The sequence below is a fragment of the Pestalotiopsis fici genome (genome assembly GCF_000516985.1).
Source record: "Pestalotiopsis fici W106-1 unplaced genomic scaffold PFICI_Scf_7, whole genome shotgun sequence".
Classification (NCBI taxonomy): Eukaryota; Fungi; Ascomycota; class Sordariomycetes; order Amphisphaeriales; family Sporocadaceae; genus Pestalotiopsis; species Pestalotiopsis fici.
Genome location: NW_006917097.1, coordinates 1,347,817 through 1,373,362, shown reverse-complemented (window position 1 = coordinate 1,373,362; position 25,546 = coordinate 1,347,817). Strand labels below are relative to the sequence as shown.

Genomic DNA, 25,546 nt, shown 5'->3' with positions numbered 1-25,546 from the left:
AGTCAACCTACCAGCAGAAGTCACACATTGCTACCAAACCAACGTCAAGGGGCTGATTTCCCAGAGAATAATCATCTTGGTAAGGCTGCAGTTTCTACTTATTGCATGAAGAAACATGCGAAAACTCGACCCAATCATGTTGGTCCGTCTCGGAATAACGCAGACACCACTGCCCATTTTGCCTAGATGCAAAATTGGGCGAGGCCAACCTCAGCAATCCGCCTTGTTGTGATATTTCAAAAGGCGCACCAAGTCACTCTCCATGTGCCAGCTTGAACCATGTCATCGTACTCTCAATATGAAAAGAGATCAAGTCCGACGGCTTGGATTGGGCTGTAGTCAAGGTCATGCCTGTCTGAAGAATAATGGCAGACATTTTGGCAATTTCAGCAGCGGTCGTCCAGTTTCTGGACATTGCCGTTAGGCTGACCTTGCAGTTAAGCAGCCTGTACAAGGAGGTCCATGATGTCCCAGAAAAGCTGCAAAGTCTGGAAATCGACATCGATCAGCAAATTGACATTGCAAAGTACGTGCAGTCGACCCACGCCACTTTTCGGAATGGCTCTTCGCCTGCATCTCCGGTCTCAAAAACAATCGACTAAACACTTGCAGATTACATTACTGTAATGGAACAGTTACTTAAAGCTGTGAGAATCGTCACCAAGCCAGATGGCACTGGAATTATCCGCCGAAGCTGGCACTCATTGCGAGCTACATAAAAGTGCAAGGGAGTCATAGCGCTTTGCAATACACTTGAAAACAAGCAAAGCAACATTATCTTGTGGTTGTCTACCGCCAATATGTCAGCTTCAATTACCATTACCTAATGGACTTCATCTATTCGCAGCGAGAATGGCCTATCCTGGAGTTCATTTCCGCCATGATCGAAACAGACTGCCCTGTCAAGAAGATCTTATGAAACAGCTTATGGATGGTGCAAACATGTGGCATGACTCATGTCTCTGTCTTTGTTCTCGCCATGGATGCACTCCCATCTCCATCACTGTCAAACAGTATGACCAGCATGAAGAGAGGAATCACAAACCGATGCTGGATCTGTCAAGATCATTGCATGAAAAGCTGTTGTACAGGCCACACGAAAACCCCGACCATGTGGAACAAGTGCTGTCTATTTTAGTGTTTGAGAAACTCAAGTTTCGACATACTTGTTGTCATATTAGGTGCTTGCGACAAACAGAACCCTGGGGGTCGCGGCATCCCCAAGGCAAGAGTGATTATGGAGGCTTTGACGCGGAGTACCACCAGACCTTGGCTGACTATTCTTCAAAAATGTTGCACTGCGGATGTGACATTATCGAAGAGCCTGCCTGCGTTGTGTACCGTCCAAAGTGTGAAAACAGACGCTGAGAAGCTGTGTTGTATGGTACCTGTACAGACGTTGATGAACATGGAAAGTGATTCATACGATTCTAAGGAGATTTATATGCCTAATAGCAGATGTGTCCTAACCACTCTCAAGCTGCATTGACTCTTGCAGCGTGCTCATACACCAACGGTTGCGCCTCAGCATCGTCCAAGAAGATGGTGAAACCATCATCATTGTTGCGACCATAGGAATAGTTGGAAAAGCCAAACTGCCAGTACATATCCGGCATCTCATACTCTTCCATGATGCTTTGCCAGCCTCCAAGAACCGCAACTCTGGTTTCGTTGGCGCCTGCTGTCTTGTTGAGGTACTCGAGCCGCTTCTCGGGGGTAAGCCATCCATACTCCTCATGGACGACAGGCTTGTTCGCCGCAATACCAGATGCTGCGTGGTCCTTGATCCATTGGTTGGTCCACTCTACAGTCTTGGACCACCAATCGGGGTATGAGTGAAAGACGCCAAAGTCAATATTGGGCAGCGAGATCTCGTGATCGAAATTTCCGCCATCGGCTCCAGCGTACGCCCAGTCGTCCGAGCCTTCGGGCAGGCTGAACTCGCCTTCACCACCCCAAGTCACCAAGTGATGGGGGTCGAGCGACTTGACATAGGTGCTCATTTCATCGATCCATGTTGACAATGTTTCCGTGGTGCAGTTGCCGCTTGTAGGGATGTTCCGCGTCCCGTCGGCGCCGCAGCGTGGCTCATTGACCAGCTCCCAGGCGAATATGGTTGGTGAGTCGCGGTAGCGGGTGATGAGTGTCTCGATGTAACGCTTGTAAGCATCTTTGATCTTGGGCAGAGTAAAGAACTAAATTCTTTTTGTCAGTACTAGTGCTCGTTTTGTCTAACATGTATTTCTGAAACTTACATCGTCGTGGTATTGTCCTCCAAGATTCAGAGTGTAGACATCCATGCCTCCATAGTCTGCCCAGTTGTTCGTAAAGGTTACGATGAGCTTGATACCAACCTTGGTGGCAGCCTCGACCACCTTGTCAAAGGCGCTGACATCAATGGTCGAAGTGCCATTCTCAAACCATTGGAAAACAACATCAGTGGCGCCAGCACCCTCACTGCCATATTGCGGTAGGCCATTGGGATCATAGGTCCGGTTCTTATCATTGAAGCCCCATGTTCTGAAGACACTCAGGCCAGCGTCCTTGGCAGCTTGGAGGCCCAGTTGTACATCTGATTCATTCTATCGAAGGTTGTCAGTCCATTGGTGTCCCCTTCATGACCAGTTTTGATCACCTACATTATTGAATGGAAAGTAATAAGCATTGCTGCCAGCAAAGTAGAAATCCTCTCCGTCCAGTTGAAACTTTGTGCCCTTTGTGGTCACAAAACCTTTTGGAGAAGTTCCATTTCCACCAAAGGGCCGGGCCTCAATTTGGTTGGCAAGAAGGCCCAGCAACAAAGCGCTTGCAATGTTTGATCTCATTTTAATTGATGAATCGTACAAACTCTCAAGCGTCGTTCATGGTTGAAGAATCTATTAAACTGCGCGACTCTCATGATTATAAAAGTATCTGAGCCTCAGAGAACACATTGGTTGACTATACCGCATCAATGGTGGCGGGGGATAATGCCCCGAGGACCCCTTTTGGAAATAAGTTGACCGTTGTAGTACCACTCAATTGGATCCGGCAGGTCCTCCAATCACAACCATGAACCCCTCATGTTGAGGGTTGAATTCGGTTAGCATACCGAGATGCTAATCATTTGAGTTCTTGGATTTGCATTGGCGATGCTCGGCACGCCACCTAGGGAAAACGATCCCGTTGTGCCGATCGACTATGCTGCTCGTGCTTTTGGAGAATCCTAGCACTTCTGATTTCTCTGAACTCTGGGCGAGTGGATGAGGAGCTACACCTTGAGCAGCATCCACGTGATCTACATTCGTCGGTTGTCATGGCGCATGCTCAAGAACGTTTCGCTACTCTATGATTCGTTTTCAGATTTCCCATGCCCAGCGGTAGCAACCTCCAAGATGTCATTCTCCAGACCTTGAACGTGAACGAAAGTGATCCCGGCTTGTTCGAGCTTTGCCTTGCCCGAGTTGTTGTTGACAAACTTCTCCGGCTCCTTCACGCCGACATAAACCGTCTTGATCTTGCTCCCAAGTGCAAGTATTCTATCAACACAAGGCAAGTTGCCACTCAGCCGAAAGGAGCACGGCTCCATGGTGGTATACAGAGCCGCAGTATCTGGCAGGATTTCAGACAGACGGGATGAGTCCAGGCAATGTTTGGCAGCGAGTTTCTCGAAACAACATTGTTCTGCGTGTGTGTTTCCGGGCAGCTCCAGTGTATATCCCGTAGACAGTATCTCGTTGGTGTTTGAATCTAGCAGCACGGCACCAACTCTGTAGTTTGTTGGCTTTGGCGGAGATTGTGTTGCGAGTGATAAAGCAAGTCTCAGATACGCTTCATGATTGCCCGCCTCAATCTGGGGCTTGGTCGTTGAGTCTGTCATCACGCAACAATTGATCCAAAGAAACGGCGCAGCAAAATGAGAGATGCTCGAGCGTATATTTAACGCAATCTAGGTCTGGTTTGAGTTGATGAGATTCAGCGGCTTCACTCGTGAGAACTGTACCATCGCCCCGGAATTAGTGCGGCGGCCCCGCCAAAGCCCACTAACAGCTACCCCGCGGCTCCCAGATTCACTTGGCAACCACTTTAATTTTGCATGACGTTTAGGCGCTCAATCCACTGACGCGTGCGACGCGCTCGATCCTGCAACTGGTCGCGCTGAACTGTCTCAAGCTGACAAGTAAGAAATCGCCCAAACAAAATCGCAAACCTTTTCACAATCGCATCTCGAAAGAAACGCGACTCAAACCCCTTGCAAAGAATCACGCATATCATGTCGGACTCCGAATCGGAAGATCTTCCTCAAGGAGGCAACATTGACCCTTATGAGCTTCTGGGAATCGACCGTGAAGCAACTGCAGAGCAGATCAAGTCGGCATACCGGAAGCAAGCCCTGAGGACACATCCTGGTACGACTACACCCTCTATCATCCGAAAAATACGTAGCTAACCTCAGACTCCTCAGACAAGATCTCAGGCTCCGATGCAGAGAAAGAGGCCGCCAAGGAGAAATTCCAGGAGGTCGCTCTGGCATACGCAGTCCTGTCCGACCCAACACGAAGGAAGCGCTACGATGCCACCGGCGACACCTCCGAGACCCTTAGCAGTTCCGACTTTTCGTGGGCCGAGTTTTACGCCGAGCAATTTCGCGAATCCATCTCCGAAGAAGCCATCAAGAAGTTTGCTGCCCAGTACAAGAACTCGGACGAGGAAAAGGATGACGTTCTTGCCGCTTATGAACAATTCAAGGGCAACATGGACAAGGTCTACGAAGTTGTCATGCTTAGCAATGTTTTGGAGGACGACGAGCGTTTCCGGGCCATCATTGACGAGGCCATTGCCAGCAAGGATGTGAAAGCCTTCAAGGCTTACACCAACGAGAGCAAGAAGTCAAAGGATGCTCGTGTCAGTTCTGCCAGAGCCGAAGCTACCGAAGCAGAGGAGTATGCCAAAGAGTTGGGGGTCCATGACAAATTGTTCAACAAGAAGAAGGGCAAGAAGGAAAAGAAGGACCCCGAGGCCGGTCTTGCGGCACTCATTCAGAGCAGACAAAAGTCGAGGGCAGGATTCTTTGACAGCCTAGAAGCGAAATACGGAGGTGGGCCGTCTGGTATGCCATCCGAGGAGGAGTTTCAGGCCGCATCGAGGAAGCTTGGTAAGAGAAAGTCGCCAGCGGATGATGGACCGAAACCCAGTAAATCTGGTCGCAGCAAAAGGTCCAAAGCGTAATGGAACCTTTGAAGATATACTCAGCATGGCGTCCAGGAGTTCATTTGGCAGGGTCACGAAAGGTCCATGGTTGCAGCAGATTTGGGTTTCCAGTATTTTGATAAATTGGTATACAAAGAGTTCAAGCCTCGGGTTCCGTTGAAGATTGAAAGAATAAAGCTTTCTTCCCAAAAGGGGACACTATCGTCGTAAAAACAATCGTTCCATTTTGATCATGGTTTGTCTATCCTGTTCTACCTTGTCCAACCTATTCTAAGTTATCACCCAGCCGTTTCCGTGGCAGTATGTATCCATCTCCGCTGCAAATGCTTCTACTCGATCTATTATCCAGCCGGATGTTATATGCTCTTCTATCGCATCACCGTCTCTCTGCTTTTGCTGACGACCTAGTTTTACCACGGAGGAAGTTTTGCATGTTTGGGTATGATTTCGGAACGAGAATTGGAAGCAATTGGGCTGTTTTTCGCATGCGCTGCGGCAGCCTTGCAGCGTGTCCGAGGATTCTTTGTCGGAAGACAGATTGTCCCAGTCATCCAAATGAGACCTGAGTTTAGGCATCACGAGATGGCGGAAAACGTCCGAGTGACGGAGTAACGCCGAGTGCTATCCATGGTTAACCAGGCAGGCGAGATTGGAATATGTGGAAACTCACCTCTACGTTCCATCTATCCTCAAACTCGGCGAGTTCACGAATCTCAGACGGAGGTACATGATGCCATGTCATGGCATTGTAGCACCATAGAGAAGGGTCTGGCCCCGTAACAGAGTCATTGTAGTCCATATCAAAGGGACTTTCACCATGAAACGTCGGCCAAGCCTGGGTAAAGCCGACTCCAACGTCCTTCAAAGCTTTGCCAAGAATACCATCACCTGCCCAAGTATGACTGGTATAATCCTCGTATACATCAATCTTGGCCGTGTACCGTGCGACAGCAGACTTCATTGCTGCATTCGAGATGACAAAGCTGGAACCGCCGTACGCGAACCTGAGATCTCCAAGGATCATAAGCATCCCTACATAGGGTATCACTGGATCATGACGTGATAACCAGAATAACAACGAGCGCCATTGATGTGCCCATCGCACTCTGTGAAGATGAACCATTTGGCATCTGGGCGCTGGTTATAGGCCTTTTTCGCCAGCGGTAGGAACTTCCATCTGTCCAGCTTCCAACCCGGGGTATTTCGACCATTGGCAGAGTTTGGTGCAGATGCCCACGAGGCCAGCTCTTCGACTGAAAATGCTGCTCGCCCCTTTTCCTGCAAGCGTCGATAATAGTCAAAATCGGCATGCTGCTCGATGATCTTGGGGCTGACCTCGTCGAGAGCATTACCAACGTGGTGGCCTTGAATGGTTTCCTCCAGGTCAGACCAGATCCCGTATGACTCGTTTGGCAAACAGCGTAGGGTCGTTTCGAGATGAACAGGGAGTTTCTCTAGAGCCTCACTTGCGCCAGTCCTCACAACTAGAAATATGTCTTCAAATCCATGCAGTGACTGGCATGGCCCAGGCAGCGTCGGCAAAGAGCCTGGGGCAGAGGCAGAGGCATGTGGCGGCGAGGTGACGGGAGTAGTTGAATGAGATGGCTGCTGGTCTCCCTCGGCCGCGACCATCGGATGCAAGATTCTTTGTACAGAAATGCAGTGTTCACCTGATGAAAAGTAGTGGATTGATATCACCCAGGTAAGCGCAACGGTCACGAGGCATAGTAAAATGCGCAACCGTGATGCAACCAACTTGTGGAAAGAAGCCACTGAGAAAGACATGGGACAGCTAATAGGAATGAGGGGGGAAAGGAGAAATTATTTATTTAAGTCATTTGCAAAACAAATATCTGGTATTATTACACGTCTGGACTCGGTGTCGTAGGCAAGTGTGAGTAAAAGTGAACGACATTTAGACAAAGAGATATCTAGACAAAGCGTAGAAAAAAGACAAGAAGCGTGCTTATGAACATGGACTAGGGCTTCAAAATGCTGCCCGCATTACTTTGCGTGATAATAGGAAGACATGAGCTAAAGAAAGGGATAAGTAAATAAATGGAGCATGAGAAACCATTAGATCAGCTCAGCTTTTACCCGAGGATCAGAATACGAGCAATGTAAGGCTTCATTCCAATTAGCAGGTACGTACTACGGACTCCGGAGTACAATGTGCTAGTCTCAAGCCATAGGGGCTCAGTTCGTTGAACGCACTACGATCGTTGAAGCGATCGTGTCTTGTCTCCTCTCATTATGCTTATATCAATTGAGTTGGTGTCAACGCCATGTGTTGAGAATTTTTACATACTACAGCGTCGCCGGCCTCTATATCGTACTGTTGTGACAACGGCTGCTGTTTTATAGTCGCAGAATTACAAGGTCCGGCGAGTCTAAAGCCGCGGCCAGTGTATGAGATAGGGTATAGAGTCTCACCAATGAACAATGTATCAAGTAAATCCGACATGTTGCAACTTCATTTTTACTCTATCGCATCGGCTGCTAGGTATTCTCCCAAGTGTCATTGAGATAGCCGAAAAATAAAAGTATAGAACTTGCTTTTTGTTGAAAAGAGAAGCCAAGAATCCAAAACCGGCGAATGAATCGGTGCGTCAGTCTGAAACCACCTGGCTGCCACCTGACAGAGGCTACCACCTGATTCCCGACGCGTTGAACTCTTGATTGCCCATTTGGGCGCCTCGTAGGTGGTAACCAGGCTGTTGAAGAATCCGACCCCCACATCATTCTTCAAGCAAGACACTTGACAGCCTAGATCTGCATTTGGTCCAACCAAAACACTCAATACCATTCGCTCTCCTGTCGCCCAAGACTTTGCAACATGCCATGACAAGTGCGCTGACGCCCGAATATGAGGAGTATCCCCAATATTGCTATCATTTATCCCCAACCATCACCAAATGGTGCCCCTTGGAGGCAAGCCATATCGCCAAGCTAAGGTGGCACCCGGGGTTTGAAGGTAACTTGGCTCTGTCCTGGTCCTTTGCCTGATTTCACCATATTTACCAATGTTTTGCAGGTCAAGATGATACATTCTTTCATTTGAACCATCCCATCAGATGGGTTCGTGTCGTTGGGTTGGTCGTGGCGATTGACTCATTCTACGCGCGTCGTGTCTACACTGTTGATGACAGTACTGGTGTGTGCATTGAATGCACCATTAGCATCTCCCCGCCCGCGCCGGCAGATGGCGAGAAAGCGGACAAGGATGCCGAGCAGGCTGCCGAACAGGCGGCCTTGGACCCGTACGCAGATATTGATGTAGGCATGGTGGTCGATGTCAAGGGCAACCTGAGTCTTTTTCGGGATGAGAAGCAGATCAAGATTCAGAAGATGCAGCAAGTCAAGTCGACGAACCAGGAGGTCGAGTTCTGGAACAAGATCAAGTCTTTCCGGTCCGATATACTCGGTAAGCCATGGGTATTGGAGAAGAAGGTCCTGCGACGACTCGAGAAGGAGAACAGGACCGATGCCAGGGGCCGCGAGAAAGAAAGCCAACGCAAGAAGATGAAGGCGGAATCCAGTCGTCAGGAATCCAAAGAACATCGGCAGCATCGCAGTCATGCAAGTGCAACCACTATCCAGAAGAAGTCATACAAACCTTCAAAGTTGAGCTCCGTGACGGCTGCAGAAGATGGCCAATACGACGCCCTTGGGCTTTAGATACCTGTGCATTTGTTCAATTCCATTACAGGATGGAAAGTGCACGGCAAGATCATTTCAATCCAGCTTACCACACCTCGCCAACAGAGTCTTACGGGAACTCCCCATGTAGGCTCGCCGGCCTACCTGGAGAAGAGTGTCTATCGAACGCTCACAAGTTCCGTCACAGAGCTCAACTTTTAGTACACAGACAGGATTATGAGGAGAGATGCATAAATTTGATACGATATTTGACATGCCGCTACGAAATTCAATATTCATATGCTCTTCTTCAAGAGTGGGGCGGGGCTTAGCTCACACACCACGTCATTCTCTTTTGGGTGCCGGTGTCCCGGCCCTTGCTGTGCTGCTACTGCTAAACTACTTGCAACCCGCCGTGTCACGACGCAACTGCTACATTATATACAACCATTTCCCAATTCGATACATTGGGGCAGGAACTGATCACAAAGGTATGTATTGGAGCTTCCGAGACTTGCACCGGAAATTGGCCAACCATGTTCGCGCCGGGTTGAGGTACAGATTCAACATGTCGCAATTCATCTAGCACAGTGCTTGACCATTACTTGTTACCTTGCCTACGCCTCGCCCTAAACTCCCTCCCCTCGATCCTCCAAAAAAACCTATATCTCATATACATCTTTACCGTCAACTCATTTCGTGGTATTACAACGACTGCCTTCTAGCCTCTGACATTGACTTTGCGGCAGTTCCAGACTTTTTGCATTGTCACACTCAAGAGGTAGCTAGCTCTCCTTCTCAAGACATTCTCATTCTTTGCTTCGTATATCGCGTGGCCGAGGCAATGTCTCAATCTATTTTCTACAACACCGTCGCCTCGAGCACCGGTGCCCATTCCTCGGGGACCTGGTTGCCATGATTTATTGTCACGACAGCGCACAAGTGTAGCTTGTTCTCAAAACTTTCAAACATTCAATCTTCACCAAAAGCAGTTGATGTTACAATCATCGATATTTCATGTTCAATACTCGTATATTCAACTCAACATTTTACAAACTTTGACACGATATCTCGCGGCACTTCAAGAAGTCTTATAAAAGCATCGGATGGGACATCAACGTCCATCTGAAGAACTACAGTCTCTTTAATTTATTCCCCTGATCCAGGCCCTTTCATTCGTGTCGTCATGTTGTTGTATTTGTTACTAATCGTACTTCAGGTCAGCCTCGGCCAAGGCGCGCCATTACCTTCTCATCATACGAGACAAGACTACCGCTTGGGCACAAGAGAACGCGAAAAATACCTTCAGCTCAGTGCCGTTGCTATCCTACCTACCGCTACCAAGCGCTATAGAGAGGGCTACCTCACCGTTGCACAAAAGACGACCTATAGCATTGACAGAGAAGGATATCTCACAGTTCCAGTCAGAACGACGAGTATATCTGGAGGCATCGCTCAGATACCTGCATCGCCATCTGCGATCAAACCCGACACGACCGGAACCCTTGTGAGCACCCTCGAAACCGGCGGAAGACCGAGTCTTCAACCGTTCCCCACGAGCAGGATTCCAATTCCTACTTCACTTATACCAAGCTCAGGGTCCAACATTGCCACCAAACCGACAGCTACATCCACAATGGCCCAAGCTTCAGCCTTTCAGAACATATTTGGGGCGCCCATCGCCGTCAACGCCCCTGCGGCAATCTTTACAGTCAAGTCGGCTCATCCAGTGCCCCGCCTAGGTGTTTCTGGACCTGGACCACACCAAACCAATAAGTTCTATGGCAATTTCAACTTGGGTAACCAAAACGCGCCTGCATACGTGCACCCATACTCGGTAGCCTGGGCAAAAGGTCAAGGGGCATCAGCCAGCTGGGGACTATCCATATCACATATTGAGGCAAGCCAGAGGGTTTACGGCGACCAGTCCAAGGTGTCGGGTGTTAATGCTGTCAAGTACTACCTCAACCCGGTCGGTATCCAGTCACTGTGCTTGTCAGCTGCAGAACTCGACAAGACAACAGCATTGACACTGGACAATATGGACACGCAATCAGTCAACGTCAATTTGCTGGACAAGTCGGATGGCAATGTGTTGATCAAATTCCCTTTGGTGCAGGGCATGGCATTCGTGACAGCAATCTACTCGGGGTCGACGCCTGTCATCAACTCTGGGGTGTTCTTCAAACAGGTCACAAAGTCGATCAAAGGCCCCAAAACTGGGGTTACCAAATACACCATGTATCTGGAGGACGGAAAGACGTGGCACCTATATGCTTACTCTTCCAGGGGCGAAAGCTTGGATCTAACTGTCGTCAACAACGGGTATGCCAGAGCCGACAAGCCATTCAATGGCATCATACAGGTCGCAAAGGATCCTGGCGGGGCTGAGCAGACTTTGGATGCAGCCTGCGGTGCATACCCGACTAGAGTCACGCTGGCTGGGTCCGTGTCTGGTTCAAAGGGATCCTATACTTTTAATTATGCAAAGGAGGGTATTGCCAACACCAAGCTTTTAATGTACGCTCTACCGCACCATCTGGATTGTTTCGATTCTGCAACCTATGGGGGAAAGACGACGATTCAATTGCAGACCACGACAAAGGGGATAGCAACTGCTATTGTCGGAGACTCCTGGACCATGGTTGAGCCTAACATGCCAGTAGCCATGGACTTTGCGCCCTGGGATCCAAAAACAGGACCAAGAAAGACGCTCAAGGCGCAATACATTGACACGATTGCCCCGATAGCTTTGAAAGAGATATCACAGAATGTCGACCAACAATCCAACCAGAACTCAATGTATTTTAGTGGAAAGGTGAGATGGAAGGAACCTGATCCCTGAAGAAGTATTTAATCTCTCTTTAGGCATTGGCAAAGTTTGCCCATCTGTGCTATACTGTTCACGATCTCCTGGGGAACAAGAATCTGGCCCAGACTGGCCTAAACAACCTCAAGTCGGCTTTTACTCGATTTGCGCTCAACCGACAGCAGTTCCCCCTGTATTACGAAAGTAAGCCAGCACTTCCATTTGAGCAGACATGATTTAGTGATTAACCAACCCAGCTGCTTGGGGAGGGATAGTGTCCTCGGCCACTTACCAGACCGGCAATAACGGCGCGGATTTTGGTAACACATACTACAACGACCATCACTTCCACTATGGCTACTTTATCCTTGCCGCTGCCATCATTGGATATCTCGATCCAAGCTGGTTGACGAAGCCGAACATTGATTATGTGAATACTCTTGTGCGGGACATTGCCAACCCTAACAGCCAGGACAAGTACTTTCCTGTGTCGCGCAATTTCGATTGGTACCATGGACACAGTTGGGCACATGGTCTATATGAGACTCTTGATGGCAAGGTAAGTGGCGATTCGAAGTGGCCGAGATCTATTGCTAATCTCAAGCAAAGGACCAAGAATCAAGCTCGGAAGATGCCATGCATGCATATGCCATCAAGATGTGGGGCAAGGTCACAGGAAATGTCAACATGGAGGCCCGTGGTAATTTGATGCTATCGATTCTCACCCGTTCGCTCGATAATTACTACCTCTATACTTCCGACAACAAAGTTCAACCCGCGAATTTTATTGGAAACCGGGTTGCAGGCATCCTGTTCGAGAACAAGATTGACCACACGACATACTTTGGCCCCAATCTCGAGTACATTCAGGGCATACACATGCTGCCGCTGCTTCCCAGCTCCAAGCTCACTCGGTCCGCCAATTTCGTGAAACAAGAGTGGCAAACCTACTTCAGCAACGGGCGAGCTGACCAAGTGGAAGGCGGCTGGAGGGGCATTCTTTACGGCAATCTAGCTACTGTGGACCAAAATACCGCCTGGAACTTTTTCACACAAAAGACTTTTGACCCTGCATGGCTAGATGGTGGCGTATCGCAGACGTGGTACCAGGCTTATACTGCAGGTAGGTTCTCCATGCTGGCGCTACGGCACAAATATCCCCTCGAGCGTCTAATCACTGATGTTTCTATAGCACTCATGTCATGACGAGTGACAGGAACCACGAGACTACGTGGAAATGACGGGGATGGTTTGCACGAATAATGAGGTGGACGTCTCAATTTTATCCATGCCATTCAATAGTTCTAGTGTACTTTTAGACTTAGACCATAGATAGTTGTCTTTCTGTTGCAAGTGTTGGTAAAGGGTGAGCAGAAGACTGTAGGAAGGTCCAGTAGAATCATGGCTTTGTGATTCGGGAGATCACGAGTAATGGTTGAACCAGAGTGGCCGAGCCGTGATATCTTCAGAGTACCAACGTTGACCAATCGGAGGATGTGGAGGCTTCATGACATTTCCTATTTCAGCATCAAACCTAGAGACAGCATTAATCAAGGGTTCATTCACGCACTTGCAAGTACTTGTTGCCCCACGGAATAGCTTCACGAATATATACACATCAAGATTTGAGTATAGACCCTTCTGGGGCGACTAATAATTCATTCATTGCATTCGATACAAGATGATCAAGCATACATAGATTTGCGTAAAGCATCACAAAACAATGTAATAGCTCTTGACCCAGCTTCTAGCACTGCATCCATGGCGATAAAGGGGTGAGGCTGGCCCTTCATGATGTTAACGTCGGCAGCCACCCCTGCCTCCTCCAACTTCTTGGCAAATTGCTCGCCCTCTGTTCGAAGGACATCAAGCTCACCAAGTACGAAACACGCCGGAGGCAACTTGGACCAGTCACCCTTCCAGAACAGGGGGCTCGCTTCGGGGTGGGCCCAATCTTCCTGCTTGGGCAGGTAGTGGCGCCGATACCAGAGCATCTTCTCAGCGGGTAGCGCAGGGCTAAACTGGTTCTCTGCCCAGGACTCGTTGTTGCCAACGTCGGCCGTGTTGTCCATGACCGGCACGGATAGTAGCTGCAGGAGGAATTTGGGACCTCCACGGTCGGCGGCCCTTTGGCACATGATGGCTGCCAGGTTCGCTCCGGCCGAGGATCCTCCCGTAGCCAGCTTGGTCTCGTTGATACCCAAGATCTTCTTTCCGTCGCCGAGTGCCCATAGCACAGCCTCCCAGCAGTCGTCCACCGCAGCAGGGAATGGATCCTCTGGAGCCAGCCTAGAAGAGGTTGTATCAGATTGATGGCCCAATACGTGACATGTAGACAGCATTTTGCTGCCACTTACCGATAGTCTACTGCCACCACGACACATTTCGCCCGGGCGCACAAGTTGGAGGCAATGACATTCTCAGTATCAATCGTGCCGAGAACCCAGCCACCTCCGTGAAAGTAGATGCACACGGGCCACCCGGCAGCAGGCTTGTCTCCCTCGGGAGTAAAACACCGCACCTTGACGTCTGGACCCTGACTCTCCTTTCGGGAGATGGAGTAGTCGACGGTGCTGGCGACGGGCTGCAACGGGCCGGCTCCAGGAATCAGGATACCGCTGGCCCTGGACGCTTCCACTGGCTGCAGGTGCACTTGCTGCTTGTCGATGATGTGCTTGTTGTAAAAGGCGGCGTACTCTTCATTGATGCGACCCTTGGTCGACTCGTGAAGAGGATACGGAGGCTGGTTTTGTCCTGCTGCCATTGTGTCCGTCTGATTCCGAGTGGGGTTGCGGTTGTCAGTGAAGATGTTGGGATGGTTGGAGGTTGGATAGGTTGAATGATATTTTCCCAATCCAGAATTGTGACTCCAAAAAGTCACTCAAAGTGAAGAGTTGTTAGTTTCGGTCCTCACGTCTTTCCCCTCCCGCCTGCCGTGGCGTGGATCCGGGGGCAAGAAGTAGCTCGTCGCAGAAGACGGGGGGTCCGCCGACGTGCGGAGTATCCGTATAGTCACTGCCGTTCTCGGACGGGTCCGCTAACGGCAGTTCAGGTCCAGGCTACTAGCATGAGGCTGATAAGCGACGCACTACTACATGGGCTTCCACCATATTCATATGGTTTAATTATAAAGAAGTCCCAGGATTTATAGGTTTTGGTGGTTGTCATGATCAAATATAAAGTAGGTCTGTCTGTCTGTCTGCAGGGCACGGCCATGATATGCAGGCGTCGGCGAATGATCCGAAGTTACCTATTCCAGCAGGGCCGATCTACCCCACTGTTCACATATCAGTCCCTCGCCTTATCCAGGGTTGTGCTCGCTGATCAAGCATCAATACCATGATTCTGACTCGGGATGATTGGATAGGACCGATACTACGTATCACAAAGCCAAGGCCAGCTTATCATCGGATCTGCTGTTCTCGTCAAAACCCACCCATGTCGTGAGCAAAGATGCAAGGGATATGGATTGTACAAAGTCTCCCCTTTGCTCTCTCTTTGCCCCGTCTTTGCCATTGAGGCTTGCATTGTTCAAGCCAAGATACTCAACCGGCAGCAGAGATTCACACAATGATTGACGACTCCAAGGATGAAAAACACCCGCAGGGCGATGATGGCGTCGCTGTTGGACGTGTCGACAGTCACGATGCGCCGCTTGCCGATACGGCGCGTGTCGTTGACCCCGTCGCCGAGAGGCGTCTCTGCCGAAAGTTTGATGTCCGGCTTCTACCCGTACTGGCAATCATGTGTGAGTGCGCCACGAGAGGTCGAACTTGAACATCCATACTGACTCTTTTTTTTTTTCACAATATCTAGACCTCTTCAACGCATTGGACAAGGGAAATCTGGGAAATGCACAGACAGCAGGTCTCACCGACGGTAAGCAATACATGCCTCCAAGAATCACCGCCCGCATCATACTAACAAGCTAGTACAGATCTCGGCATGCCCAAAGAACAGTACAACCTCATAGTCTCCATCTTCTTCGTACCCTATGTGCTCTTTGCACCGCCAGTCGCCATGGTTGGCAAGCGTTTTGGACCTGCCCGCGTCCTACCGATTCTCATGTTTGTCTTTGGTTCCATGACCCTGTGTACCGCCGCCACCTACAACTTTGGGGGCATCTTTGCTCTACGCTTCTTCCTCGGTGTGGCCGAGGGTGGCTTCTTCCCACTCGTGATCTATTACCAGACTACATTCTACCGTCGTGGCGAGCTCGCGCGACGCTTGGCCATTTTCTACGCCGCCTCGAATGTTGCCCACGCCTTTAGTGGTCTGCTTTCATTTGGTGTTTTCCAAATCAAGTCGCATCTGGAGTCGTGGCGCTATCTATTCATTATCGAGGGGACAGCGTCGGTGCTGTTTTCAGTCTTTGCTTTCTGGTATCTCCCACGCGACGCAGCGTCGGCCAAATTCTTGAATGAGGAGGAGAAAGCTCTAGCCTACCACCGAATGGCTGTTGATTCCTCGTCTATTGTGTCGGAGGAATTCAATCTCAAGGATGCTCTCAAGATCTTTTCCTACCCCACGACCTATGGATTTCTCCTGATTGAGATTTGCCTCGGCGTACCTCTGCAGTCCGTGTCGCTCTTCATGCCCCAGATCATCCAGAGACTTGGATACGATACGGTCAAGACCAACTTGTACACAGTGGCTCCCAACGTCGGCGGTGCCGCAATGCTCTTGATACTGGCTTTTAGCTCCGACTTTTTGCGTCTCCGCTTTCCCTTTATCATGCTAGGTTTCATCTTTACCTTTACGGGCTTCATCATCTACGCCGCCATCACCGATGTTGAGGCCCAATTGCACCTGGCCTACTATGCCTGCTTCATGATGGTATGGGGCACGTCGGCCCCGTCGGTGCTTCTCTCCACCTGGGTAAGTACTCGAATCCTGTGGCATTCTTGGTTTTTGCATTTTCTCTAGACAGTCTGTCTGTGAGAATTTTGTTTCCCAGTCCCATATTGTTGTCCTGGGAAATACCTATCTACCTAATAGCTACATCTTGACCACTTATTGGAAATTGCTACACGATCAAGAGAATATTGAGAAGCTAACATGTTTCAACAGTATAACAACAATATTGCTCACGAGGGTCGTCGTGTCCTCCTCACCTCGGTCGGTGTTCCTCTGGCCAATCTCATGGGCTTGGTGTCGAGCAATATCTTTCTCTCGCGAGAGGCACCCAAGTACCAGACGGCGCTCATCACTACGGCAACGTTTGGTGCCGTGGGTGCATTTGTGGCGGGTTGTCTGGGCACTTATATGATTTTTGACAACCATAGGAGGAACCGCAAGGCCGGGGTCAAGACTTTCGCGCGCGATATTCCTACTTATAAACTGCGGGATGGGCCGAGTGTACCGGAATTCCGCTGGTTTCTATGATTCATGGGTGCGGATAAATGACGGAATTCTCAAGCTATTGGCACTCTGGTTTGAGTGGTATTGGGCAGAGTTTCATTGTCTGTTGCTCTTTGGAAAGAGTAAAACGTTTCTTCCACATTGCAGACAATCAGTCTTCTAATGCTTGAATTTGATTCGCTACCCTTACTCAACGACACGAAAAGGAAGTGTTACATTTGTAGTAGGAGGATGCTGAGCGAACCCGACATGAACATAAGATACCTGCCTCGGCTGGTGAGCATCTTACCCCACACCCGCATTTGGTGGATTATCCCAATTAGGTGTTGCCATTCGCAGTAAGCAGGAACAGATGAGCGAGGAAAGCCTCACATACACGCCACAAGCTATCCAGTCGCGAAGACATGACGGGGTTTATTTCGTGGCCTGAAAAATCAAGTCGCCTCGGTTTCTTGCAATTACTAGGTCGTCGCATCCTGAAAAGGTTCCATGTTTTGTCGAGCTTACCCCGCGACACTTGTGTGCGACGTCTTTGGGGCGTGTGCCGTACAGTATAGTAAGCTTGGCGGCAGTGGGCTTGGTGGTATGGTATACCCTTGCCGAGGCATCAAGCCACATTGACAAGTCGTATTATCGTACAAGATCAAATAATATGATGGTCGGTATATATATACAGCACAGAGAATAAGAATTGGTGTATACTCTTGGTTTTAAGCAGCAACACTTTACCAAACATCTCTCCACTTGTGTATTGATCTGTCGAAAGCCACTGACTACCCACACATAATCCCAGCGCCTCTAATCAAACCTTTATCGTAGAATCAATCAGCAATCATGGCTATTCCTCAAGGCAGAACTATCAAAACCCTCAAGGGACAGTTTGTTCCGGTAATTGCTCTTGGACCTTGGGAATCTTGATGGCTATTGCTAACTACCTATTTACTCTATAGAACAAGGAGCTCAGCGACTCGCAAGATGAGATCATGGCTCTGGTAAGTATCTCCCCATCTTCCGCCCGTTTTTCTTTTTCTTGTCAGAAATTCAGTCATCTAATAATGTCGTGCAGCAAGGTGTACCCTACGCGCTCCGACAGATTCAAAAGATTGCCAAGATCAAGCTCGGCTTCTCCATGGATCGCTACTACCCCGAAAAGGCCCCGGTCGACAACCAGGAGCTGTACCAAATGAGCATGACGTCGGAGATCTCGGGGCTGGGCATCATGAGCACGGCGCCGCTGCGGGCGCTGGGGGTCAAGACCAAGAACACGGAGACGCACGTCCTCGACGGGGTAGAGTTCACCAAGGACGAGCCCGTCGTCGGCAGCCTCACGATCCGCATGCGCCTGTGCACCGTGGCCGACCTGGCCCGCGAGCGCGCCGAGCTCGGCGACTTTCTCGCGGCCGACTGGCTCGCCCGCACCGATCTGGGCCCCGACGACCACGTCGTGCGCTGGTCCGTCCGCACCAATGGCAAGTCAGGCAAGGACGCCTGGCGCTCCGAGCAGGTCTGGGGCATCCTCGACGGTCGCTACACGGGCAAGATTCAGATGACCAATGGGTTGGGCGATAGTGCTTCCGCCACCTTGGTGTACGATTACCTCGGCTGAGCCGGGCATGACTTTTCTTCCCCTATTTTCTTTTGATTTTCATTGGGACTGTTTAGTTGAATTCACTCTAGTTGGGAGATGATTTGGTTGCATTTGGCATAGTTCTCATGGCTTAGCGTACTGGAGTTGAAGGACAACCATCGATAGATGTTTCTTTATTTCTCTTCTACTGCTTTACCCTCTCCAACCGAATCTCCATGCCCGCTGGTCGTAGTGTCAAGTTGGGGTTCTCCACCGTGTGCTTCTTCTCGACGCTCAAAAATCTGTAGTTTCTCACAAGCTCAATGAGTATCGTCTTGATTTCCATCAGTGCAAAGGCCTTGCCGATACAGATGCGTGGTCCGTTGGAAAATGCCGCAAAGGCAAATGGGTTTGATTGTTCACTGGTCAGATTGTTCCAACGATTCGGGTCAATCGCGTGGCTGTTGGGCCCCCATATCAGTGGGTTGAACATGGGCATAGAGGGCGCAATGTCAAAACAGGTCCCTTTGGGAATGTGATGGCCGTCAATAATGACATCTCGAAGCGATTGTCTGTGGATCGTAGCGGCTATCGATATGAGCAGGGTTGTTCCTCCATCACGAGAAGAGGTTTCTTACCAGGGCAATACACGCGCATAGTCTCTTTGACGAAATTATCCAGATATGTTAATTCGTCAATTTGACCATATGCTGGCTCGGAAAAGTCACGAAATAGGCTCGTTATCTCGTTGCGAAGACTGTCCTGTATATCGCGATGCTGAGCCATGACGAACAGGCTCCAGGACAAGAAGTTGGCTGATGTATCGTGGCCTGCGACCATGAATTGAAGTAACTTTCAAACATGTTAGCGTTACTGAGTCTTTGACATGTGCCGAAGAGGTCTAGAAACTTGCATGACCGACAAAGATTTCCTCCGATAGGCCAGCTATCGAGCCTCCTGGGAGGCTTTCCTCAACCACTAAAGACTTGGTATAAGCTCTCTCCTGGACAAATTGCTTGGTATCAGCTTACTAAAGGTAGTCAAATCTCTCGACTCGCTACTTTCATATGTTCCCTTGGCCTTGGCTGCTTCGATCTCTCGGAAACGATCTCTGCGTAGTTGGGTGAGAGTCTCGTTCAGCCACCTCATTGCAAACTTGAACTCGCGGTTCGCTTCGAGTGGCAGCCATCGCAGCGGAAAGAAGCCATTGAAATACGTCAGCAATTTGCCGACAGGGCCCGGAGCAAAGAATGTGTGGTAGGCTTGTGCGAATGAGTACTCTTCTGTGGCCGTGGAATCTTCCGTGCTCTTTCCTCTATATCGGACAGTGTTGAGACTACATAGGTCCTTTCCTGATTTGCAGTGATTAGAGCGAGGCACTTGATGCGTCAACGTCTTGTGTGACCAGAGGTCACTACTCACCTAGGACTGAGGCACCCATAATATCCAGTGTAGCTTTGGAAAAAGTTTCGGTACAGTCAATCACGCCTGTCCTTCCCCCATCATCACCGCAAATTATGGCAGAGTCAAAGACCGTGCCAATATCGCGGGCCTTGTCCTTGAAAAGGGGCTCAAGTTTGCGCACATTTGGCCCAGCAAATGGGATATTCAGCATTCGCCGATTTTTCTTGTGCGTCTCGCCCTCCAAGCTGGCCAGTCCGACGCCGAGTACTTCCTTGGTCATGCGGATAAACCAATCGGGTTTGCGAAATGAATAACAATGTGTCTGAAGAACTTCTTTGTACGCACTGGGGCTGTTGGGGAGGAGGAATTCCTGATTTCCAACACCTAGATACCGAATAAAGGGAGCATCAGGCCATTTATGCATCCACTCATTGAAAAGGGTCACTGGAGTTTCGGCTCTCAAGATATTGATCGTCTGTCCAAAAAACAAGTGCCCGCCCTGCTTGAATTAGTCACAGGCCTGACACCATCTGCCAAGGAACAAAGACTGACGCTTGGACCTGGAAAGTGTCGAAGAGGCGAGAAATACTTTGGGTAAAGGACCATGCGATAATACTTCAACAGCAAGTACTGCGTCAAAAACAGACTGAGGACATGCTCGGAGCTGAGATTTGTCGCGATCGAGTCTTCCCATTTGCGGACCAAGACAAACTCAATCGCAGTGATGATGGCGGCTGCAGCAATATCCATGATGTCTACTTGACACAATATGATTTCTGTTTGGGAAAGATGGATAGACTTGAACAGGTTGGAGACGGACTTTTCTCTCGGGGGATTTTGAGCGGTAGCCTGGTTGATATATGCGACCCGGAGGAAATTCTTGAACCCCCGCACAAGACTGTCTGCGGACCGTACCGAGTATAGATAGTTCTTGGTGGTGAGCCACTGCAATCGGTTCTGTATCGGATCACTTCCCTATTGCGGAATATTGCCCATCCATTGGGCTGCATATTGATGATCTGATAAGTATCAACCTATAGTACTCGCGCAAAATACGCAGAAAGCAATATGTGACCTGGGATACTTAGTAAAGCTTGCATGAAAACAAGTGCGGTTGTGCGGGTGACAACGCACCCTCTACTTTCGGTCTTGCCGTGTTTTCAGTCTCTGGAGTATGCTCAGTAATCACCCGCTCTGTCTGCAGATGCCAGAGACACAGCCGGATATGGGGTAACACAGAGCACAATAGACACACTGCGGGGACACACATCCTAGCTCTACGGACATCTGCGATATAGACTTGGGGGTATTCTTGGCCAAATCAACTCCAACGAACCACAAGACTGCCCGATATCAAGTCTTGTCCCACCCTCCATTACGAGTTGCGATTGCTATATACACACTGGGATTGGATAGAAGTTCTCGGCAAGTACGAGGCCTGACCTCGGGTTTAGCTGCCAATTACAATCCTAATACAATTTACTCACCGAAGTTGCATATATGTTCACCGAGATGAGACTCCTATTAGAGCCTTTAAAAGTGCCTGGTGGGAAAAATGGGATTCTCTGCGCGCATTCGAAGATAATGACCCACTTACTACTCAAAATTTCAGCCCATTTGTTGAAGACGTCCTTTTTGGAAGGCTCTCTAGTCGTTCTGCTTGTCAAGTCAAGTTCGCCGCAAGACGGGCATTATTTGCAATGCACCCCGATCCTCCATGTCCAAAAGTGGAAGGCTTGGCTTTAGCACTTATTATCACGACTCTCATATTACTCGTTCCCAATACGGTCGTCGTCGTCGCGCTGCGAATTTGGATACGCTCTGGGTTGTTTGATGCTAAGAAGGCATGGGGGTGGGATGATACAGTGATTTGTATGGGCTATGTGAGTGGTTTCACTCTCTGTCTTAACTTTGAAAACCGCTTCTTCCATTTCTTCCATTGCATATTTACAATCCATCTAATCAGAGTACCCCTATGATACAGGCAGCATATGTTCCGTGCTCGATTTTCGCGATTCTAGCTGGATTCCATGGTGCTGGAACCCTAGATTCGAAGCTGAACAAGACCAACTTCTCGATGGCTGCCAACGACTTGGGTGGCTGGTGCATAGGTTATGCGGTATCCCTCAATCTGGTGAAGGCTTCTATTGCGCTCGCCATGATGCGCATCTCCACCGACCGCCGATATACGATCGTGCTTTGGACATTAATGGCTGCAGAAATGGTCGTCTCCATGATATGTCTCATTCTGTTTCTCGTCATATGTGTCCCTCCCGGAGCACAATTTGACCCTTCTCTTGGTACTTGCAAGTCTTATACATTTGTTCCTACCATGAGTTGGCCTTTCAGTGTAATAAATATCCTCCCAGATTGGGGTTGTGCAGTGGTGCCCCTTTTGATGATTAGAAAGCTGAATATGGATAAACGACAGAAGCGCTCAATCATGGTTGTCTTGGGATTGGGCGCGTTTGCCAGTATAGGAGCTATCGTGAGAATGCCCTACCTGAAATACTATAGAGTTCCACAAGACAGCCTTTGTGAGTATCCTCAATATTCACTCCGGCGTTCAATCGAGCTAATGCATGTATGAAGATCATTTTAGTGTCATCGTTATTTGTTCCACTGTAGAGACTGGATTAGGCATTTTTGCATCTTGCTTGCCGCCTCTCCACAAGTTGATTACTATCCCTGGCCGAAAATCCCGATTGGATCGGCTGGCAGCTCAGGGAAGGGCAGAGGCGACTATCGGAGGGACACCCATGTCGACATTTGATCCTACTTTGACAGTCAGGATTACTGAAGAAACAGCGCCAATCGTCTTGGATACTCAATGGAGTGGGCTTCCCGATGATGACTCTAGCTGTGACTACAGATCAGCATCTCAATGACTAGACAGAGGGCAGGAATAATGATTCGCATGTTCCAGGATAGCCATTTTGACATGGAAGCCCGTGTACTCTTACTCTTGTCCGCCATTATTCAGGGCTGGTTGTTATTTGTCCTGGAGAATGGGTGCAGCAATGTATTTTAATGAATTTCAATCACTTTTAAAAAGCTACAAATCTGTTCTAGCAGGGGAGGCAGATGTTATACGGCCGCCTGATGAGGTTCAGGACCACCCCTGCGCTAGCGGCGATTCTTTGGAAGGATTCAAGGTTATTTCTTTTCTCTTACGTCCGTCAAACTCGTGTTAATTCAACGGGCCACCTATATGAGTGGATCGCCTGAAAGATTGAAACAGGCTGCCTCACAAATTCTACAGTGAATTAGAAAAAATCTCTCCCGAGAATAGTAAATGATACAAGAACTGTCGAAAATATTTACATGCGTGCAGGACCAGAATAATGTCTACACATACTACCTTTCTCCATTGCACTCTCGACGTTGACAAGGAGTCTTAAATACAATGCAACGCTAAGCTTCCTGTGCCGTATTACCGTCGCCCTGCTAGGCTGTGCCATGTGGGCGCCGACATGCTATGATCTGATGAGCTTCGCCCTGTCCAGCTCCCGAAGGATCAAGACAGGCCAAAATTCGTCTTTAGCTCACGGCCAAGCTCCAGGTTTCCTTTCTTCATATCTGATTTCTCGAGCATTCGGAATACTCCAATACAATGCATAGTCCATGCTACAAGTGATATTCACACGAAAGTCGAGGTCGGATCTACAAGCACTGCAATGCTGGACATTAAAGTCGCCGCGACCTTGTTCGCCAGAGTCAAGGTACCGCCAGCGAATAGCGACAATCCTGGTTCGGTCAACGGGTTCATCTTTCTCGGGGCAGCCGTTGTCAATGCTGTATTTATTGTTTCTGGCTTGGTCTATGTAAGTCATCGCTCGCCGTGCTTGGCGTTGTATTTCTATGCTGACTGTCGCAGCTTATTTACACACTTGGGAGTGTGATTCCAGTCCTCACTATAGTCGAGAGCAAACACGAGTATGAGACACTTCCAATGCGTGAGAGGCAAGGGCCCGGAGCTGCCACGGAACCATCTCACGACGCTGATGCCAGGCCTGTGACCGATAGCATCTGCAACGTTCACCGGCTCCTATGGTCAGTCGGTAGATTTGCGTCACTATTTCAAGCGAGTAGTAGCTTTTGTTTGCTCATTACAGCTCAAGCTACACTGGCTGCGATTCTGAAAGCCGTGCCCTTGGTGCCCGACTTGGCCAGCGACGTCGTGATAACCATTCTGACTTTGCAGTTGCAAATGGCATGGGTTCACAGTGCCATGATCAGACAGAACAAGAAGGCGTCACCAATCCAGCTGCCTGGCTTTCGAATGGCGTTCCACACCACTGCCATTCCCGCACTCTTTGCCTGCTTTGCAGCCTCCATGGCAGAGTCCGTGGCCATTCTTGCCGTTGTATTGCTGCATGGTGAAATGGCCAAAATACCACTGTTCCCTCAATATCCTACCGGCTTAACAGTCGAGACGTTTGCTCCAGAGGTTGAAGCGTGGAAAATTGGCGTCTATATTGTCATCCGTTACGCCTTCCTGGCTGTCTTTTATATACCGGCACAGGCTGCCCTAGTCAGGGTGCAGGCGTCGCTTTTGCCAGTTGAGAAGGAGACCATTGTCAAGGTGGATCGCACGTTTGGTGTTGAAGGAGTGCACGAGACGGGATATCTCACAATGACTCAAGCATATAAATCCATGAAGAATGGCAGCATTTGGCTACGGCTTTATAAGATGTATGCCAAAGTGTTCTTGGTGGGTGCAGGCGTGGAGGGCTTTCTTTACGCGATTCTGTTACTGGAGTTCTTTGCTTTCTTATATTTGAGGTAGATGGATTGCAGCAAACTATGGCTTCGCCATGAATTTCAATGACGACTCTAAAGGCTATGAACACTGTATTATGGACAATCTTGGTATTTAGACCCATAGATGGCAATAAGAAGAGACGGACTTCTACCGTTGATTGATTGCCATGCATCTCATGATTCAAGTCTAACCCAGTCATTATCCAAGGTGGATAAATGCTCAAAAATGTGTCTTGCTACACGAATACTGCTTGAATAGCTGAACAGAAAGGCACCTTTGCCCTTTCTGGTACCAGTGATGCTATAAAAGTAGCACGTCAAGAATAACATTGGTGATGCTCATCTTCAGACAATGGCATAATGACGAGTATTGATAACGTGGACAGGAAGTGGCCCGCGGTATGTCCAATTACATAGGGGCTCGGAACTTGACAAGGAATGGGTGCCTCGCTAGCTTCGTATATGTGCTCCTTGAATGTCTTTATGATGTGGATCGTACTTTGGTCAATAGAAGATGTCACGATCCTGAGAAGAATCTTTTGATGGTTAAAAAGCATGTCTTTCGCTTTGTGGGTCTAACTACCAGGTACACAAGTACCAAGTCAAAACATTGCATCAATGCCAACCGGACCATAACATTGCCTTGATCCTTTCCATCAATCGCCATGGTCCCCATGACGTGTGTCAACAAGACACTTACCAGTCCATGAGCTTCTCTCATTACCCATCAATCCTAATACTCTGACACGTCACAGCTTCAGTGGCTGTTGATTCATTTGCAGTCAGTAAGCCAGAACCTATACCCTCCTACC

General features: G+C 49.1%; 12 protein-coding genes across 12 annotated transcripts; 6 read left to right on the top strand and 6 right to left on the bottom strand.

The window, feature by feature from the left end:
* Positions 1–1,475: 1,475 nt before the first annotated feature.
* Positions 1,476–2,825, bottom strand: PFICI_10078 (Mannan endo-1,4-beta-mannosidase C; the record flags this gene model as incomplete). The annotated part of the gene is made up of 3 exons (XM_007838659.1): positions 1,476–2,195; positions 2,256–2,582; positions 2,640–2,825. 3 exons carry the CDS (start codon positions 2,823–2,825, stop codon positions 1,476–1,478), a joined length of 1,233 nt encoding a protein of 410 aa, XP_007836850.1.
* Positions 2,826–3,325: 500 nt separating this feature from the next.
* On the bottom strand, positions 3,326–3,859 carry PFICI_10077 (uncharacterized protein; the record flags this gene model as incomplete). The annotated part of the gene is made up of 1 exon (XM_007838658.1): positions 3,326–3,859. The coding sequence occupies one exon, from the start codon at positions 3,857–3,859 to the stop codon at positions 3,326–3,328; it is 534 nt and encodes a 177-aa protein (XP_007836849.1).
* Positions 3,860–4,252: 393 nt separating this feature from the next.
* On the top strand, positions 4,253–5,208 carry PFICI_10076 (uncharacterized protein; the record flags this gene model as incomplete). Its single annotated transcript, XM_007838657.1, has 2 exons — positions 4,253–4,388; positions 4,445–5,208. 2 exons carry the CDS (start codon positions 4,253–4,255, stop codon positions 5,206–5,208), a joined length of 900 nt encoding a protein of 299 aa, XP_007836848.1.
* Positions 5,209–5,460: 252 nt separating this feature from the next.
* On the bottom strand, positions 5,461–6,151 carry PFICI_10075 (uncharacterized protein; the record flags this gene model as incomplete). The annotated part of the gene is made up of 2 exons (XM_007838656.1): positions 5,461–5,811; positions 5,861–6,151. The coding sequence occupies 2 exons, from the start codon at positions 6,149–6,151 to the stop codon at positions 5,461–5,463; spliced, it is 642 nt and encodes a 213-aa protein (XP_007836847.1).
* Positions 6,152–6,234: 83 nt separating this feature from the next.
* PFICI_10074 (uncharacterized protein) lies at positions 6,235–6,822 on the bottom strand (the record flags this gene model as incomplete). Its single annotated transcript, XM_007838655.1, has 1 exon — positions 6,235–6,822. One exon carries the CDS (start codon positions 6,820–6,822, stop codon positions 6,235–6,237), a length of 588 nt encoding a protein of 195 aa, XP_007836846.1.
* Positions 6,823–8,031: 1,209 nt separating this feature from the next.
* PFICI_10073 (uncharacterized protein) lies at positions 8,032–8,868 on the top strand (the record flags this gene model as incomplete). The annotated part of the gene is made up of 2 exons (XM_007838654.1): positions 8,032–8,164; positions 8,225–8,868. 2 exons carry the CDS (start codon positions 8,032–8,034, stop codon positions 8,866–8,868), a joined length of 777 nt encoding a protein of 258 aa, XP_007836845.1.
* A 1,147-nt stretch (positions 8,869–10,015) lies between these two features.
* Positions 10,016–12,844, top strand: PFICI_10072 (uncharacterized protein; the record flags this gene model as incomplete). The annotated part of the gene is made up of 5 exons (XM_007838653.1): positions 10,016–11,647; positions 11,698–11,842; positions 11,896–12,197; positions 12,248–12,761; positions 12,831–12,844. The coding sequence occupies 5 exons, from the start codon at positions 10,016–10,018 to the stop codon at positions 12,842–12,844; spliced, it is 2,607 nt and encodes an 868-aa protein (XP_007836844.1).
* Positions 12,845–13,323: 479 nt separating this feature from the next.
* On the bottom strand, positions 13,324–14,402 carry PFICI_10071 (uncharacterized protein; the record flags this gene model as incomplete). Its single annotated transcript, XM_007838652.1, has 2 exons — positions 13,324–13,927; positions 13,996–14,402. 2 exons carry the CDS (start codon positions 14,400–14,402, stop codon positions 13,324–13,326), a joined length of 1,011 nt encoding a protein of 336 aa, XP_007836843.1.
* An 806-nt stretch (positions 14,403–15,208) lies between these two features.
* On the top strand, positions 15,209–17,023 carry PFICI_10070 (uncharacterized protein; the record flags this gene model as incomplete). The annotated part of the gene is made up of 4 exons (XM_007838651.1): positions 15,209–15,386; positions 15,455–15,517; positions 15,576–16,516; positions 16,709–17,023. The coding sequence occupies 4 exons, from the start codon at positions 15,209–15,211 to the stop codon at positions 17,021–17,023; spliced, it is 1,497 nt and encodes a 498-aa protein (XP_007836842.1).
* Positions 17,024–17,833: 810 nt separating this feature from the next.
* Positions 17,834–18,605, top strand: PFICI_10069 (uncharacterized protein; the record flags this gene model as incomplete). The annotated part of the gene is made up of 3 exons (XM_007838650.1): positions 17,834–17,887; positions 17,950–17,991; positions 18,066–18,605. The coding sequence occupies 3 exons, from the start codon at positions 17,834–17,836 to the stop codon at positions 18,603–18,605; spliced, it is 636 nt and encodes a 211-aa protein (XP_007836841.1).
* Positions 18,606–18,771: 166 nt separating this feature from the next.
* PFICI_10068 (uncharacterized protein) lies at positions 18,772–20,720 on the bottom strand (the record flags this gene model as incomplete). The annotated part of the gene is made up of 6 exons (XM_007838649.1): positions 18,772–19,154; positions 19,205–19,418; positions 19,489–19,544; positions 19,598–19,918; positions 19,989–20,469; positions 20,523–20,720. The coding sequence occupies 6 exons, from the start codon at positions 20,718–20,720 to the stop codon at positions 18,772–18,774; spliced, it is 1,653 nt and encodes a 550-aa protein (XP_007836840.1).
* Positions 20,721–23,647: 2,927 nt separating this feature from the next.
* PFICI_10067 (uncharacterized protein) lies at positions 23,648–24,759 on the top strand (the record flags this gene model as incomplete). The annotated part of the gene is made up of 2 exons (XM_007838648.1): positions 23,648–23,794; positions 23,848–24,759. The coding sequence occupies 2 exons, from the start codon at positions 23,648–23,650 to the stop codon at positions 24,757–24,759; spliced, it is 1,059 nt and encodes a 352-aa protein (XP_007836839.1).
* Between the last annotated feature and the right edge of the window lie 787 nt (positions 24,760–25,546).